Source organism: Hemiscyllium ocellatum, chromosome 12, assembly GCF_020745735.1.
Source record: "Hemiscyllium ocellatum isolate sHemOce1 chromosome 12, sHemOce1.pat.X.cur, whole genome shotgun sequence".
Lineage (NCBI taxonomy): Eukaryota > Metazoa > Chordata > Chondrichthyes > Orectolobiformes > Hemiscylliidae > Hemiscyllium > Hemiscyllium ocellatum.
In genome coordinates, this window is record NC_083412.1 from 53529163 (window position 1) to 53545560 (window position 16398).

At 38.8% G+C, this 16398-nt stretch overlaps 1 protein-coding gene across 2 annotated transcripts in view; it reads left to right on the forward strand.

Moving 5' to 3' along the window:
* usp9 (ubiquitin specific peptidase 9) overlaps window positions 1-16398 on the forward strand; it is a 275529-nt gene that overhangs the window by 234404 nt on the left and 24727 nt on the right. For both annotated transcript variants that reach the window (XM_060833551.1, XM_060833552.1), the window contains 4 exons: window positions 1822-2007; window positions 5359-5579; window positions 8205-8293; window positions 9941-10097. In XM_060833551.1, the coding sequence (XP_060689534.1) occupies window positions 1822-2007; window positions 5359-5579; window positions 8205-8293; window positions 9941-10097 (653 nt within the window). The remainder of the gene's footprint in view (window positions 1-1821; window positions 2008-5358; window positions 5580-8204; window positions 8294-9940; window positions 10098-16398) is intronic.

Sequence of the window (16398 nt, forward strand, 5' to 3'; positions counted from 1 at the left end):
TCACTCGATCCTTTTTTGTATTAAATATTGGCTGCCATTTGAATTCTTAAAAACATAAGAACTAAGAGCAATCTCTCTCACTCTCGCTCGCTCTGTAATTTACTCAATGCCCCAGTAACCAAAGCACTCTGGAATAGTGAATACCACAATCATAGTCCTTTCAGAAGTAATTTCTCCTCATCTGTTTTACATCTGTTATCTCAAAACTAGAAGTTTTGTTCTAAATTGTCTCACATGAGGAAACATTCTTTCGACATCTCCTTTCGGATCTTATACTTCAAATCATTAATCTGCACATACCTTCCCTTTTGCTGCATTTTTAAGTTTTTGTGGCACCTGCAAAGTTCTAAGTTATATCCTGTGTATCCAAGACCATGTTAGTAATGCTGTGTTGATATAAAACATTTTGGAGTGCAATAACAAAAGAAGCATTGAAATTTCAAGAATCCTTTTATAGGAAGGATATTTAAATTGGAAAGGGTGCAAAAAATACTTTGAAGATTATTTCCAGGACTGGAGGGTTTGAATTATTTGGATAGGCTGGGACTTTTTTCTCTGGAGCATTGGAGGTTCAGGGGTGACTTTTGACATTTATGGAATCACAAGAGGTGCCAGTAAGGTGAATAGCAATGGTCTTTCCCTTAGGGTGGAGGAGTTCAAAACTCAGGGACATAATTTTAAGGTGAGAGGGGAAAGATTTTAAAAAGGACCGGAAGAGCAATGTTTTCAACACAGTGGATCGTATGTGGAATGAACTGCCAGAGGAATGGTAGGTGCAGATACAATTATAACAACATTTATAAGCCATTTGGAAAGGTACATGAATTGGGAAGATTTAAAAGGCTATGGGCCAAATGCAAGCGAATGGGACTAGTTTGGTTTGGGAAACCTGGTCAGTTTGGACGAATTGGACCGAAGTGTCTATTTCCGTGCTATAACTCTCTGACTTGATAACTGAACATTATAAAGGGCATGGATTGAGTGGAACAAAGACACACATAATTTCACCATGTGTAAAATATGACCCGCTTGGTAAAGATCAGATTAGATTACTTAGTGTGGAAACAGGCCCTTCGACCCAACAAGTCCACACCACCCCACCAAAGCGCATCCTACCCATTCCCCTACATTTACCCCTTTACCTAACACTACGGGCAATTTAGCATGGCCAATTCACCTAACCTGCACATCTTTGGACTGTGGGAGGAAACCCACGCAGACACGGGGAGAATGTGCAAACTCCACACAGTCAGTCGCCTGAGGCGGGAATTGAACCCGGGTCTCTGGCGCTGTGAGGCAGCAGTGCTAACCACTGTTGGATGGTTTGAGTCTGTGTCATGGATTTTCTGTGAAGAGATTATCTTATTGATACAGAAGATCCAGAAAGGACTAGACAGGGTCAGTGAGGTCTGATATTTCAACTATTGAGGTATATATGCTACTGTGGCTGATGGTGTTGAGGTAGCAGATTAGCTATGGTCTGGTTAAATGGCGCAAAGTTTAATGTACCAATGACTTAATCCTGTTCCTATTTTTTGTGTTCCTGCGATAGGATGTTAACCTTTGTGGGACAAACTAGAACTTGGAACACAATTTAAAAATGAGTCTCCCATGATGAGCAATTTACTTTGGTTCTGGCTTATATTAAGTACAAGCTACAGTAAATGGAAATCTTGTTGGTAATTGCACATTTAGGGTTATTTGGTATAAATGTTATTACTTTGGTTTCCAGTTCACCACAGATACACTGAAAAAAAGTTATGTGAGACAGATTTAATCTCTTGTTGAGTTTCAATTCTTCGCTTAATTTGTTTTTACTAGGTGTGGCTGAGAAGACACAGTTATTGAAGCTAAATGTGCCTGCAACATTTATGCTTGTAGCTTTGGATGAAGGCCCAGGACCACCTATCAAATACCAGTATGCAGAACTGGGAAAACTTTACGCTGTGGTGTCACAGTTGGTTCGTTGCTGTGATGTATCATCACGCATGCAGTCTTCAATTAATGGTAAGGAAGTGAGAATTTCAGAACCAAAGTTTCATGAGTAAAAGGGAGTAAATGTTAACTTTTGATACTTGTAGAAGGAAGAGGAATATACTATTGTGAGGTCCATATTTGGTGTACATTGTTAAATGTCCAGGAATTGTACTTGTGCTCTGTTTCATTGATTACTAATCAAATTTGAGACATGTGCATTACATTGAGGTTCTCTGTGACTGATGAATTCTGCATTTTTGTTAACACCTGTGTGAAGCAGAAGCCAGCATTCTTGTGTGCATCTAATATTCAAGGCACATTCAGTTCTGAGGGATTGATAGTTTTGGTTGTTCCAAAGTACTTATTGCATGCAGTTTTGTTTAGCAATCAGAGTGGGGGCCGTCTATAGGATTTCAGTATTCACATGATGGTCCAAAAGTCACTGAAAAGTAGTCAAAGTTTATAAGCAGTTAGAAAAGTTGGTGAGTGTAAGAGAGATGAAGGCAGTGGCATACTGGTGATTTCATTGGATAACTAATCCAGAGGTTCTGGGGCCACTGGTTTGAATCCCACCGTGCATATAGTGAAATGTGAATTAAGTTTGCAAAACATTTAACCTAATTATGACCATGTAACCAATGACACCTGTTAACAAAAACCTGTCTGGTTCACGAATGTCCTTTCAGGTTTGGCGATATGCCATGCCATCCTTGCATGCTTTAGTCTATATTTGTGCAGTTGTTTCTTCACTGCTGTCTGAGCAATTATGTCCATATCCCATTAAGATGTGTTTCAAGAAAAGTTGCAATCCAATTGGAGTGCAAGCAGTGTGGGTTCTCCTTTTGGGCTGATGAGCCCATTGAGGTGTTGAATGTGTCTGAACTGTCACAACTCAAACCAGGGTTCTAGGAGTCTAGAGTTGGTTAAATGTTGGAAACAAGTCTCTGGAGAATGTCATGAATAGTTCAGGATAACTGTGAATGTATGTTGACAGTGCCACAAACGGCATTTGCTCGCTGCACTGAGCGAGATTGGAATTCAGAAAAAGATAGTGGTGGTGATGCTGGCAGGATGACAAACTGGATTTTTGGCTGAGAGTTCGCAAAAGAGCAAAGTTCTTGAAGTCGAGCAGAGCATTTACTCAGGAAAGGAGAGTGACTAACCAGAACAAGAGGAGCCTTTGAAGTTCATGACAGAGACGCTCTTAGAATGGAAGTTTCAAGACCGGATCAGCAAACGTTAAAGATTGTGATTCATTGTTTCATGAGATCTTTTGACTCACTGTGCCATGAATGTCTGTGAAGAATTGCTGAAAAGACTAGGAATCTGCTGTGATGAAATTTTGCTATTTGATGTGCACTGTCGGATCTTTGATCACCATGTGTCAGCTGTATTTACCATTTATCAATTCTGGGTGTTAGAATATAAGTTGTACATGTATTAAAGATTGTATTACTGATCTGACATCGTATAGTCAAGTCTGTTGTTTTAGAACTTTAGAGTTCTGTGGATTTTTTTTTCTTGCTAAGAACCTCTGGATCTCTCACTTTGCTTTCTTTAAAAAGAATACTGGTTCCCAGCCAGATGATATTAAATTTGGGCTGAAACAAAAACAGAAGTTGCTGGAAAAGCTCAGCAGATGTAGCAGTTTCTGCAAAGAGAAATAAAAGTTAACATTTTGGGTCTGGTAACCCTTCCTCAGAACTGATGCTGCCAGATCTGCTGAACTTTGCCAGAGATTCAGTTTTTTCTGATTTACAGCATCTGCAGTTCTTGCAGTTTTTATTTAAATTTAGTCAGGTCTGGGATCATAAGCAATCAGGTAAGTAGAGTTTGAAGCCTTGTTAAGTAATTTCACATCCCACCATGCTTTCTCAATAATATCGTAATTGTATACTAATCATATACTTTCAAGAGAACGTTAACTTTCGAGTATTTTGGTTTGATTTGTAAGACAGGTAAACATTATTGGTGGACTTTTAATCAGTATACAAAATTTGATAACTTGTTAATGTTAAATGGAGATTTTTGTTTTTAATACATCTAACTCCATTTTATAAAAAGATACTTGGAGTGTTAAATTCCAACTATGTTGCAATGAACGTAAATTGCTGTTGCAAGAATCTATCTTTAGTTGGGCATAGAAAACGACAAGCATCATGTATTCTGCACCCACCATTCTTCCAAAACTCTGTTTTGAAGGGAAATGGAAAATGTGGAAAACGGCATGAATAGGCCATCAGACCCATTTGAGCTCACTCTGCCATTTAGCATGATTATTGTTGATTCACTATCTCTGTGCCATGCTCGTGCTTTCTCCCAATGCCCATTAAGACATTTAGCCTCTAGAAATCTATTTATTTCTTAAACCTGTTCAGTTGCTTGCCCTTCATGGTTTTCTGTGGTAGAGAATTCTGCTGATTCACCACCAATGATTGGACAAATTTCCCTTCATCGCAGTCAAAATGAACTGAGCCTATGATGTTTTATTCTGGACCTCCAGCCAAGGGTAACATCATCTCTCCATCCAGTTTGCATAGCCCTGAAAAAAATTTTGTTGCAATCTCATCTCATTCTTGTCAACTTGAGGGAATACAGACCCAAATAACCTAATCTTTCCTCATACTACAAATCTGCCAGTCCATGAATCAACCTGGTGAACCTTTGCTGCACTCCCTCTACACCGAATTCCTTTCCTTGGATGAGGAGACCAAAACTGCACACAATACTCCTGGGTTTCTTCTTGCCCTGTATAATTGCTTACACTTGTTTGCTGCTGTATTCAAAATCTTCTGCATGCAGACCACCATACCATTTACCTTCCTCATTACTTGCTGCCCCAAAGTGGTTGCTTTCGGTGACTGTTATACAGGACACCCTCGTACATTCTTCTCACCACTCTCAATCCCATCTAGTTTTGTGCTGTCAGACAACTTGGAAATGTTGTATTTCATTTCCTCATCCAAATTGTAAATCCATGTATTGTGAATTTGTGGGCCCAAACACTAATCAATTTGATCTCCCATTAGTTGGCCTCCTCCTCCAAACAAGGCTCATTTATTTCTATTACGTTTCCTGCCTGCTCACCAGTTCTGAATCCATGTCCATATATTACCTTGAGTCCCATGTGCTTTGATTTTCCACATTAACTTATGTGGAATTTCATCACAGGTTTTATGAAAATCCAACCACGTTATCTACAAGTTCTTCCTCCTGTATTCTACCAGTTACATCTTCAAAAGCTGGACATATTTGGAAAATAAACGATAAATTGCCCCTGATAAGTAATGGTCAAATTTGAAAGCTAACCAATTAATAATTTTCAGTTACTTCAAATATTTAAAGATAGCAAAATAATAGAGCAATGTTCTTTCTTTTCAGGAAATCCACCCTTATCAAATCCCTATGGTGATCCTAACTTGTCCCAACCTATAATGACTATCCAGCAGAGTGTTGCAGACATCCTGTTTGTACGAACTAGTTATGTGAAAAAGATTATTGAAGACTGCAGCAATTCTGAAGAAACCATCAAATTGCTTCGCTTCTGTTGCTGGGAAAATCCACAGTTCTCTTCCACTGTGCTCAGTGAACTCCTCTGGCAGGTCTGGATTCTTTTTATTTGGGTATTGAAGATTGGTTGGGAGAAGGAGGACCTTGACGAAAGTAAATTCGGCTAAGATTATAAATGTGCAATGTTACACTTTCTGGGAATATGAAATGAGTAGAATAAACAGAAAACATCCAACCGATCAGAAAGTGAATGAAAGGGGTAAACATTTTGGGTCTGAAACCTTGAATGTTGCCATTCCTGATTCCAATTCATGTTTGGAAATTTAAGAATTGGGTTTATGATGGATGAAAAGTGTATTTTATGTAATTTGAAATTTGTCAAAATAAGCAAAAATAACTTTCTACTTTGGACTTGTTTGCAAATTTTTTGTGTAGATCCAAATTGTAGAGTCATACAGCACAGAAACAGATCCTTCAGTACAACTCATTCGAGTTGACCAGACATTCCAATCTGACCTAGTCTGAAATTGTGAATGAAAAACAAAATGCTGAGAATCCTGAGTAGGCCTTGTCATGTTGGTGGAAAAGAGAAACGATTTAATTTTTTATGTCTGTGACCTTGGATCTAAACTGGAAAAAAATATTAAAATGGAAAAGCCTATGATAGATTAGAGGGGCAAGAGTGGTGAAGTGTAAATATGTCATGTTGCAAAGCAAAAGGGAATGATGATGGAAGAAGTAAAGAAATGGATGATTTATTGAGAGAGTTATGATTGGCAAGATCGGAATACAATAGTGCGCTTTGCATGTCAGAAATAAGAGGGTGAAAGAAACCAGTCAGCTAAGATGAATTAAGCAAAATGAGGGCAATAAGCTTGTGTTGCACTTCATTAGAACACTACAGGGTCACAGAGGGGAATAACAATGACATATAACTGGAAGCTCAAGATCATGTTGACTAAATACAAAGCAATGGCTGACTCTGTTTGGCCACCCTAACCTAAAGGACCTGCATTGTGAAGATTGCAGTTCAGCATTCTAATTTAAGAAGTCCACACAAATTGCTGTTTCACCTCAGATGTGTTGGGTCTTTGATGGAAAGGGCTAACTTATAAGGGCAGGTAAAGCATCTCCTGTATTTACTTGGAAAAGTACCATAGGAAATGGAGTAGGCTGTTATAAGTTTCTGAGGAGTGGATTGGGAGGGAATCTTGGAACTGAAGACTGGTGCAGGTGATATATTTTCACATCGGGAAACAACAGGAAAGATAGTGCTATAAGCAAGCAGTCTGCCCACATACGGGCAAGGTATAGGAGTTATGGTTTCTTACATTTTTAGTAGAGAAGTAGAATGAGTAGTAAAAGCCAAGTTTGTTTCAGCCTTCATTTTCCATTCACCATATCAGACTTCAATCCACCTCCAGAAAGATCGATAAACTATTCTTAAGACCGTGTGCAAAAGGTGCAATACATAGCTTACACAAGGCACGTTTGTCTGTTCCTGTTAATAATTTTAAGTTAATATATAAGTATACTCCTGAATCAAAGACCTATACTGTTTTAGCCATTGCACATTTTACTAAGCAAATTTAAAGTTTGTAATACCTTTTTGAATGTTAAATTAGCAAACAGCCATTGAGAGATAAGGCACGTTATGTTTTCGTTAAAATCACTTAACCACCTGAGTGTGCTTTGATATGATTGGCTCCATTACATAACATTAAACATAACTCCAACATGATTATTCTGTGGAAACGTTCAAATTATTTTTCCTTTTTAGACCTTGTGGAAGTTCATGGTGTCCCTAACTATGCATTACAAATAACAGTATTTATCCTTATTAATTTGAAGACTGGTTAGTAAGGTTAGATCTCATGGAATACAGGGAGAACTGGCCATTTGATTACAGAACTGGACAAAGAGTCCAGAACTGGAAGATGTAGGTTGAGGCTGAGGGGGGAAAGATATAAAAGGGAACTAAGGGGGCAACTTTTTCATGCAGAGGATGATGCGTCTATGGAATGAGCTTCTAGAGGAAGTGATGGAGGCTGGTACAATCGCAATGTTTCAAAGGCATCTGGTTGGATGTATGAATGTGAAGAGTTTTGATGGGTATGAGCCAAGTGATTGCAAATGGGCCTATATTAGGTTGGGATATCTCTTCGGCATAGACAAGTTGGACCAAAGGGTCTGTTTCTATGCTGTACATCTCTATGACCTCTCAGCCATTTTTCAAACGTTGCTTTTTTATAACGGAAGCTTTTTTATAACGGAAAAACCCCACCAGTTCAAACTTTCCTGTATCTTATCATTTATGCAAAGCCTGTTTTTTAATACTTTGTCCTTTGTCTTGATGTCCAATATTCCACACAGTTTTACCCAAGTTACACAAGTCTAAGACAACATTTCTGTTCCTCTTGATATTAATTCAAATGCTTTCTGTATATTTTTGAAATACTTTCTGTGAAGAGTATTCTGACTATTTTGGAGTCTTAAGTTGTAATGTCTTTGTGTGCTGAGCAAAGAAGTAATGTTTGCATGGAGCACCTGCTTTTATGAAACTGAGTTTGTGATTGTGACTGATTCTGCATTTTACACAGAAGTTCACAAGTTTTCAACATTTAACTTGAAAAGATATTATTTTAATTTTGAAGTGTATATGCTCCATTTGATGTAACAAACATTCCACATTTAACATGTAACATTTTCATTCCTAGGTGGCATATTCTTATACCTATGAGCTTAGGCCCTACTTAGATCTTCTTCTGCAAATCCTGCTTATAGAAGACTCTTGGCAAACCCACAGGTGAGTGTCCCATTGAGCGTAAAACAACTCTGAAACCTTCAGCCAAGTGCTGTGAAAATGTTTCATGAAATAGGTTTAGATTTTGTGAACTGGGAAGATAACAGTTGCAGTTGAGTATACAGCAGCTTTCTACAAGCTTTTTGACTACTTTATTTCTCTTCTGCTCCCATCATGGCAATCCCTCTCCAGCACCATCTTCCTATTCTGATGAAGGAATTAGGTGATGATTGGGACATAATTATGAGAGTAGTCACTCCCCTTTGTTTCCACACAGAAATGTACTCTTCATATGCGAACTTTTATTGAACTTTATGACCGTGGAACTGGACCATCTTTGACAAATTCTAACCATGCCTTTACATAAAGCTCATACAGTTGGGCCACATGCATCATTGGAAGAATGATCGGAAATTTGAATTCTAGTTCATTTTAGTTTTCTCCTTCCTAGCCCAGGAATAGTGATTATTAGCATATGTTTAATGTGAAGCAGGCTGTGCTAAGGTAATCATTCACAGGTCAGGGATCTTTTACTTAAATAACTTGCTTAGACCTCTGTTACTAAATGGATCTTTAGAGAGTGCTAGGAGTCAATCTGTACTGAAGCATAAGACTGCAATGCACCTTACTATTTTGAGAATCAAATGATTATGCCTAGTGTTCATTTGGTGATTTTGAAAGCATTCTTTTCACTGTGTACTGATGAACCAAGCTTTTTCTTTTAATTATTGATTTACTACTTATGAATAGATTGACTTTGAGCTGCCAACTGCAGATTGCATTTGATGCAGATTTGAACTATAACGGTATGAGGTATAGCCTTTTGATTTAGATTTTTGCTTAGTTGGAAACAAGACCGTTTCAAGTTTATCTAAATACTTTAGGGATGTAGTTTCAAAAAAATGATTGTGCGCACTGGCTTCTCAACATTATGGTGCATTTCTAAAAGTCAGCACTCAATTCATAAGGTTCATTGTTCTGAATCAATCTCAAGGGCACATGACAATAACTTGAACTGAGTTTGAATGTTGTGGAGATTGTTGCTGAAGCTAAATTTGAAATGTATACAGTTTAGGCACTATACTTGCTGTTGAAGATGGTTCAGAAAAAAGTGATAGGGATCCAAGATTGTACATGAGAGACAAAACTGAAAGGGATTTTATCTCAGGGAGGTGTGGATAATGTAGATGTGAGGAAAACTTGATACATAAGCCAAGAACAAGAGGGCGAAAATATCTAACCAATGAACAGGATCTGAGATGTGGGGAAAACTCTTCCTATCAAGTTGCACATGTAAGATTCAACTACAGTCATTACTGTTGTCAGTAGTTGAATTGCATACAGCATTTTAATTAAGTACTTGTATTGTGTCGTAAGGAAGTTGACATTTGCATTATGATTGGTCATGCAGTATTGTTTGGATCTTGGCCTGTCTATGGATGCATGAATTTAATAGAAGCCTACCTCCTTGAGAAATTAACTCAGGTACTCCATCACACCTTTTAGCTTTAATATAGTGTGAATACCACAGACCTTGAAACAAATTAAGTTCTTGTCTGTTTAGCTAAAGAAAAGGCTCTGACATAAATTGAAGTATATAAATATGTTTTTGAGTGCCTCAACATTTTGCAAATGTATCTTTTCCTGTAGGATTCACAATGCATTGAAAGGGATTCCTGATGACAGAGACGGACTGTTTGACACCATCCAGCGTTCTAAAAACCACTATCAGAAGAGAGCATACCAGTGTATTAAATGCATGGTTGCCCTCTTCAGTTCATGTCCTGTAGCCTACCAGATCCTTCAGGTAAAAGTTTTCTTTTAATAAAATGGGAAGCCAGGAGCAACCACAGAAACCTCCTGGAGAGTTTGAGTTAGATTTGTGGTTCAGTCTTGCCTCATTTTGTCATGTTGCCTCCTTCAACCTGTTCAGTCTCATGTATGAATTGCTGCATTGTTTATGAAAAGGCAAATCCTATTTATTGAGTGGTTTATATGATGAGATGGTAGTAACTCATTAGTGTATTAACACATTGGATTTTCCACAGAGATTTAGTCTCTGACAAATCCAGAATTGTCATATCGTCTGGATTTCTGTCACTCTGAATCAGTTTCTTTTTGGGCACTTAAGTTTTTCATGTTAATGCTTATTGTGCCTGAGATTCAAAATGGAAAAGATTGCCTAAATTAATTTATTACCTTACCAAAGGAAAGTAGATGCCAGTGTCTGAGGATACTTGCAGAGGATAAGTTAATCTCACTATAACACTTTTATCGTTAAGTCTCTGCTGTCTTTGAGTGCAAAGCTTTACTCCTTTTTACTCTATTCATATCCCTCATGATTGGACAAGCCTCTATGGGGTCACCCCTTAGCCTCTGATATTCCAAGGAAAATAGCCCCAGCCTATTCAGCCTCTCCCTATAGCTCAACCCTGACAACGTCCCTGTAAATATTTCTTGAACCCTTTCAAGCTTACAGATATGCTCCCTACCAAAGCATACCAAACTCCACCTTCACTACCCTGCCCTGACTTGCCTTAACTCTCATCTGCCATTCCTTGACCCACTAGACCATCTGATCAAGATCCCATCGTACTCTGAGGTAACCATCTTCACTGTCCACTATACATCCAATGTTGGTGTCATCTGTAAGCTTACTACCTAGACCCCTCGTTCACTTACATATCATTTGTATAAATAACAGTGACCCCAGCAGCAAACTTCGTGGCATACTGCTGGTCACAGGCCACCAGTCTGAAAAACAACCCTCCACCACCACCCTCTGTCTTCTACCTTCCAGCCAGTTCTGTATCCAAATTGCTAATTCTCCCTGTATTCCATATAATCTAACCTTGCTAATCAGTCTACCGAGAGTAACCTTGTCAAGCGCCTTACTTAAGTCCAGAGAGATCACGTCCACTGCTCTGCCCTCATCAATCGTCTTCGTTATTTCTTCAAAAAACTCAATCAAGTTCATGAGACACACTTTCCCATGCACACAACCATGTTAACTATCCCTAGTCAATCCTTTTCTTTCCAAATCCTGTCCCTCAAGATTCCCTCCAACAACTTGCCCACCATCAACATAGGTTGACTGGTCTATGGTTGCCTCACTTTTCCTTACCACCTCTCTTCAGTAGTGGCACCATGTTCTCCAACCTCCAGTCTTCCAGCGCCTTGCCTGTGGCTGTCTATGACACACATCTTTCGGCAAAGGACCAGCAATCATTTCCTTAGCTTCCCACAGCATTCGAAGGTACACCTGATCAAGTCCTGGGGATTTATCCACCTTTATACATTTCCAGCACCACCACCTCTGACGTATGGACATTTTTCAAAATGTCAGTATTTATTTCCTTATGTTCTCTAACTTCCATATCCTTCACTGGCGCAAAACAATAGTTTGCGATTGCCCCTCACCTCTTGCTGTTCCACACATAGGTTGCCTTGCTGATCTTTCAGAGGGTCTATTCTCTCTCTTGTTACCCTTTTTGTCTTTAATGTATTTGTAGAATCCCTTTGGATTCTCCTTAACCCTGTTTACCAAACCCTGTCCCTTTTTTGCCCTCCTAATTTTCCTCTTACTGCCTTCTGGGGAATCATTCGATTTCTGTTGTCTTTACCTTGCATATACTGTGCATACTCGTGTATAAGTCAATTTCCTGTATAAGTCAGCCCCTTATTTTGTCCAAAACTCTTGTATTTTCCATATATCTAGTGTAAATCGATCCTATTGTATCGCATTAGAAACCTTTTGCAAGGGAAACTGCATGTTCCTATTAACTTATTTTGCTGAAATTTCCTAGATTTCCTAATGAAGAAAATAAAGTCAATGTTCCCATTAACTCACCTGAACAAAATTGCATTAATTCTTTCATACTGGTAGCTCTACTCATCGTTCTTTGGTTACTACTGGTATATCGCTTCTCTGTTCATTAACTCGTAACTCTACTTACCCCACTTGGTTTATTGCAGCAAGTTTTGGTTCATTCATTCGTTCAAAACGGTGCTAAGTCAATCGGCACTTAATGCACTTTGTTCACTGTACATCCTAAAGTTAATATTGTTAAAAAGTTAAATCATTTTAATCGTGCCATTATAACTGAATAAAAGTGAGATATATTAACTACGTGCTGGTATATATTTAATTCTTTAACATTTCATTATACTGCTTCAGTTCTAAAACAATATGAAGAATAACACTCATGTAGAGTGTTACATTGGGGTGTTAAGGGATACATTGTTCCTCTTTTAAAGTCCAATTTTGTATTCTAAGTTAATTTACAATTAGTGTTCTCTTTAGAATAATAGTGTGGTGTGCAGTGTAAGTTCCATTACTTTAGTTTCAGCACAGTTTGTTGAGTGAGCCATTGTGTAACAGGGCCTTACCCCTACTCCCACTGTGGCTAACCGCCCCCCAAACCCAAAACAAATTCGGCCAAGACTACAAACCTCCAGCGCCTTCCATCAGCATGGCCCAATGCAGGTGCACGGTAGGGAGGCAGTGCCAATCACCTGTCTCCAATTACATCACTGCCCACCGATCAGACTGCCCACCTAACCGTCACAGATTGGAACTCCATGTACTGTATCGGAGAATGTAACAAATTGAAGAAAGTTTGTGTTCCTGATTCAGACCTGGCAGGAAGATGGACAGTAGTATAGGATTAGGGTTCAGTAACTATTTAGTATTCTTCTTTACCTGGGATTAGTTGTGTGATCAAATAGACTTCTGCTAATAATATAGTATTTCGAACTACAGCATGAATTTCAGTACCTAATGTATCAGTTGACCCCCTAATTTTGGCTTTGAAACAGTCTTCAAAACTCGACCTATACATGACTACATACAGTGCTTTCTTTTTATTCTTGACCAAAACCTTAATTTCTCTAGTTCTCCAGCATTCCCTATGCCTACCAGCCTTGCCATTCACCCTTACAGGATCATACTATCTCTGGACTCATGTTATCTCATTTTTGAAGGCCTCCCATTTTCCAGACATTTCTTTACCTGCAAACATTCGCCCACCCCCACCCCCCCCATCAACTGTTGAAAGTTTTTGTCAAATACTGTCACAATTGGCCTTCCTTCAATTTAAACTTTAACTTTTAGATCTGGTCTATCCTTTTCCATCACACTTTTAAAGCTAATAGAACTATGGCCACTGGTTCCAAAGTGCTCTCTCACTGTTACCTCAGTCACCTGCCCTGTCTTTTTCCCCCAAGAGTAGGTCACGCTTTGCACGTTCTCTAGTAGATATATCCACATACTGAAATAGACAATGTTCTTGTATGCACTTAGCAAATTACTCTCCATCTAAACCCTTAACACGAAGGAAGACCCAGACTATGTTTGGAAAGTTAAAATCCTCTACCATAACCGTCTTATTCTTCTTTTGGATAACTGAGATCTGCTTACAAGTTTGTTTCTCAATTTCCTGCTATTTGGGATGCCTATAAGATAACCCAATCTCAGTTCCACCCAAAAAACTTGCCAGACGTATTCCCAGGAATATGCTCCCAAAATACAATTGTTATGTTATCTCTAATCAAAAAGACCATTTCTCCATCCCTCTGCCGCCACCAACACCATTGATCCTTCCTATAGCATCTATACCCTGAAACATGAAGCTGCTAGTCCTCTGCATCACTGAGCCGCATCTCTGTAATCGCTATGATATCCCAGTTTCTTATTCCTAACCATGTCCTGAATTCATTTGGCTTACCCATTAGGCCTCCTGCATTTAAATAAATGCAGTTTAATTTATCTGTCCTACCTTGTCCTCTATTTAGTTCCTGCCTGCCCTGACACTGACTTAGTCCTTTTTCCAACTGTACCATTCTCAGACTGATCTCTTTTCCTCTCTCAGTCTCTTACTAGTTTAAATCCACCCAAGCAGCTGTTGATCTGAGGACCTGGGTTCAAATCCCACCATGGTAGGTGGCGTAATTTAAATTCAGTAAAAATCTGGAATTAAGAATCTAATGATGACCATGAATCCATTGTTGATTGTTAGAAAAAAACACGTGGTTCACTAATAGAAAACTGCCATCCTCACCTGGTCTGGCCAACATCTGATTCCAGATCCACAGCAATGTGGTTGACTGTTAACTACCCATTGGGCAATTAGGGATGGACAATAAATGCTGACTGAGCCAGTGATACCCTCCTCCTATGAATGAATAATTTAAAAATCTTGGTACCATAACCCTGGCTGTCAGTGCTACATTCCCCTGAGATTATGGAGAACATCTTGAGCAATTATATTAAAAGTAACAGGCTGCCATTGCATCTAAATAACATATGAACCACTCTGCAACCGATTTGCAAGTGTATATATCAAATAGAGAAAATATTTATAGTTATGCACATGTCTGATTTCAGCTGAAGTCTTGCAGAATGAATGGGACCAACATTGTCATTTAATCCACCAAAGTGACCGTCTACAAAAATATTTTGTGCGAAGAAATTTAAAATGCGATTATTGTTCACTCTCAAAATAAACAAAGCATAAAGAAAATTATTTCACAAAATTTCTTACCCATCACTTCAAGTTAAATCGCATTCCTAAAGACCCTGTCTTGTTATAATGCTCTGAAGAATTTTTTAAAATTGCAACAATAACTTAGTTTAAAACTTATCCCCAAGAACCTTTTCCAGTATTCACCTTGTGACCCATTCATACATCCTAAAACTCCATTAGAAATTTGGGTGAGAGGCAATAACCTAGTGCATTATCACTGGACTGTTCATCCAAAGACTCTGGTAATGTTCTTGAGACTTGGGTTCAAATCCCACCACACATGTGGAATTTAAATTAAATGAAAATCTGGAACCAAGAATTTGTTCATGACCATGAATTTAATGTTATTTGTCAGAAAAACATATTCCTTCTAATGTCGGTGAGGGAAGGAAATTGCCATCCTTACCTGGTCTGGCCTCCATGTGACTCTAGACCAACAGCAATGTGGTTGATTCTTAACTGCCCTCTGAGATAGGCAATAAATATTGGCCGAGCCAGTGCCTCTCATCCTGTGAATGGATTAAAAAAAAAACATGAATTTCCAAAATTTCTTGAGAAATGCTTAATTCTTTACCAATGGCCATTGTTTGTTTGTATGTATGTAGTTCCCACCCTCCTTCACTCAATGCAACTAAGCCTCATCCTATCCAATATTTAATATTTACAGGCCTTTCTGACATTAGAGGGTGCAGTAGTTGAGCATTGACATGACTAGCTACTGTCAAATAGCTTGGGTCATTTGCATAGCATTGCTTGGCCATGTTCAGCTCTTTCCCACTTGACATTTGCGTCATGTCATATTATATTGCATTTGTGACGTTGTGTTGCAGTATATGCAGCCTCCAGTGAATTTCTTACAATTTTAATTCTTTGAAGCGCAATCTACGGTGTCTCGATTTTACTGAGTCAAATGCTTTGGACAGATCAGTGAATGTAATGAAGAGTTTCTTGGATTTGCCTGACAATGAAGACCAAATTAGAGATTCCCTTTTTTAAAAAAAAATTGAAGCTAGTGTGACTTCATTCTGTCAGCCACAAAATGTAGGTAATTCATGAGAATTAATTTCAACTATTACCTGCTATGAAGAAAAGGGAGATTTTACCACAGAGTATTTGGGGATACTTGATTGTACCCCTGGATTGTACCACAGAGTGTTTGGGGATAGCCTGAAGAGGCTGTAATTCTGGATTCACAGTTGAGAAATTCTTTCAATATGTTGTGGTTCTGTTCGCCGAGCTGGGAATTTGTGTTGCAAACGTTTCGTCCCCTATCTAGGTGACATCCTCAGTGTTTGGGAGCCTCCTGTGAAGCGCTTCTGTGATGTTTCCTCCAGCATTTATAGTGGTTTGTCTCTGCCGCTTCGTGGCTAGTTGGTGTTCCTAGACGTGATGGTACAGAGAACACAGAACGGAGAATTCAGCACAAAGGTATACAGGAAAGCCGCGCACACAGACCAAGTCCTGAATTATGAAAGCAACCACCCCAACACACACAAAAGAAGACACTATTCCAAAGGGCCACAACACACTGCAGCACACCAGAACTGCAAAAGGAGGAAGAAGAACACCTATACAATGTATTCG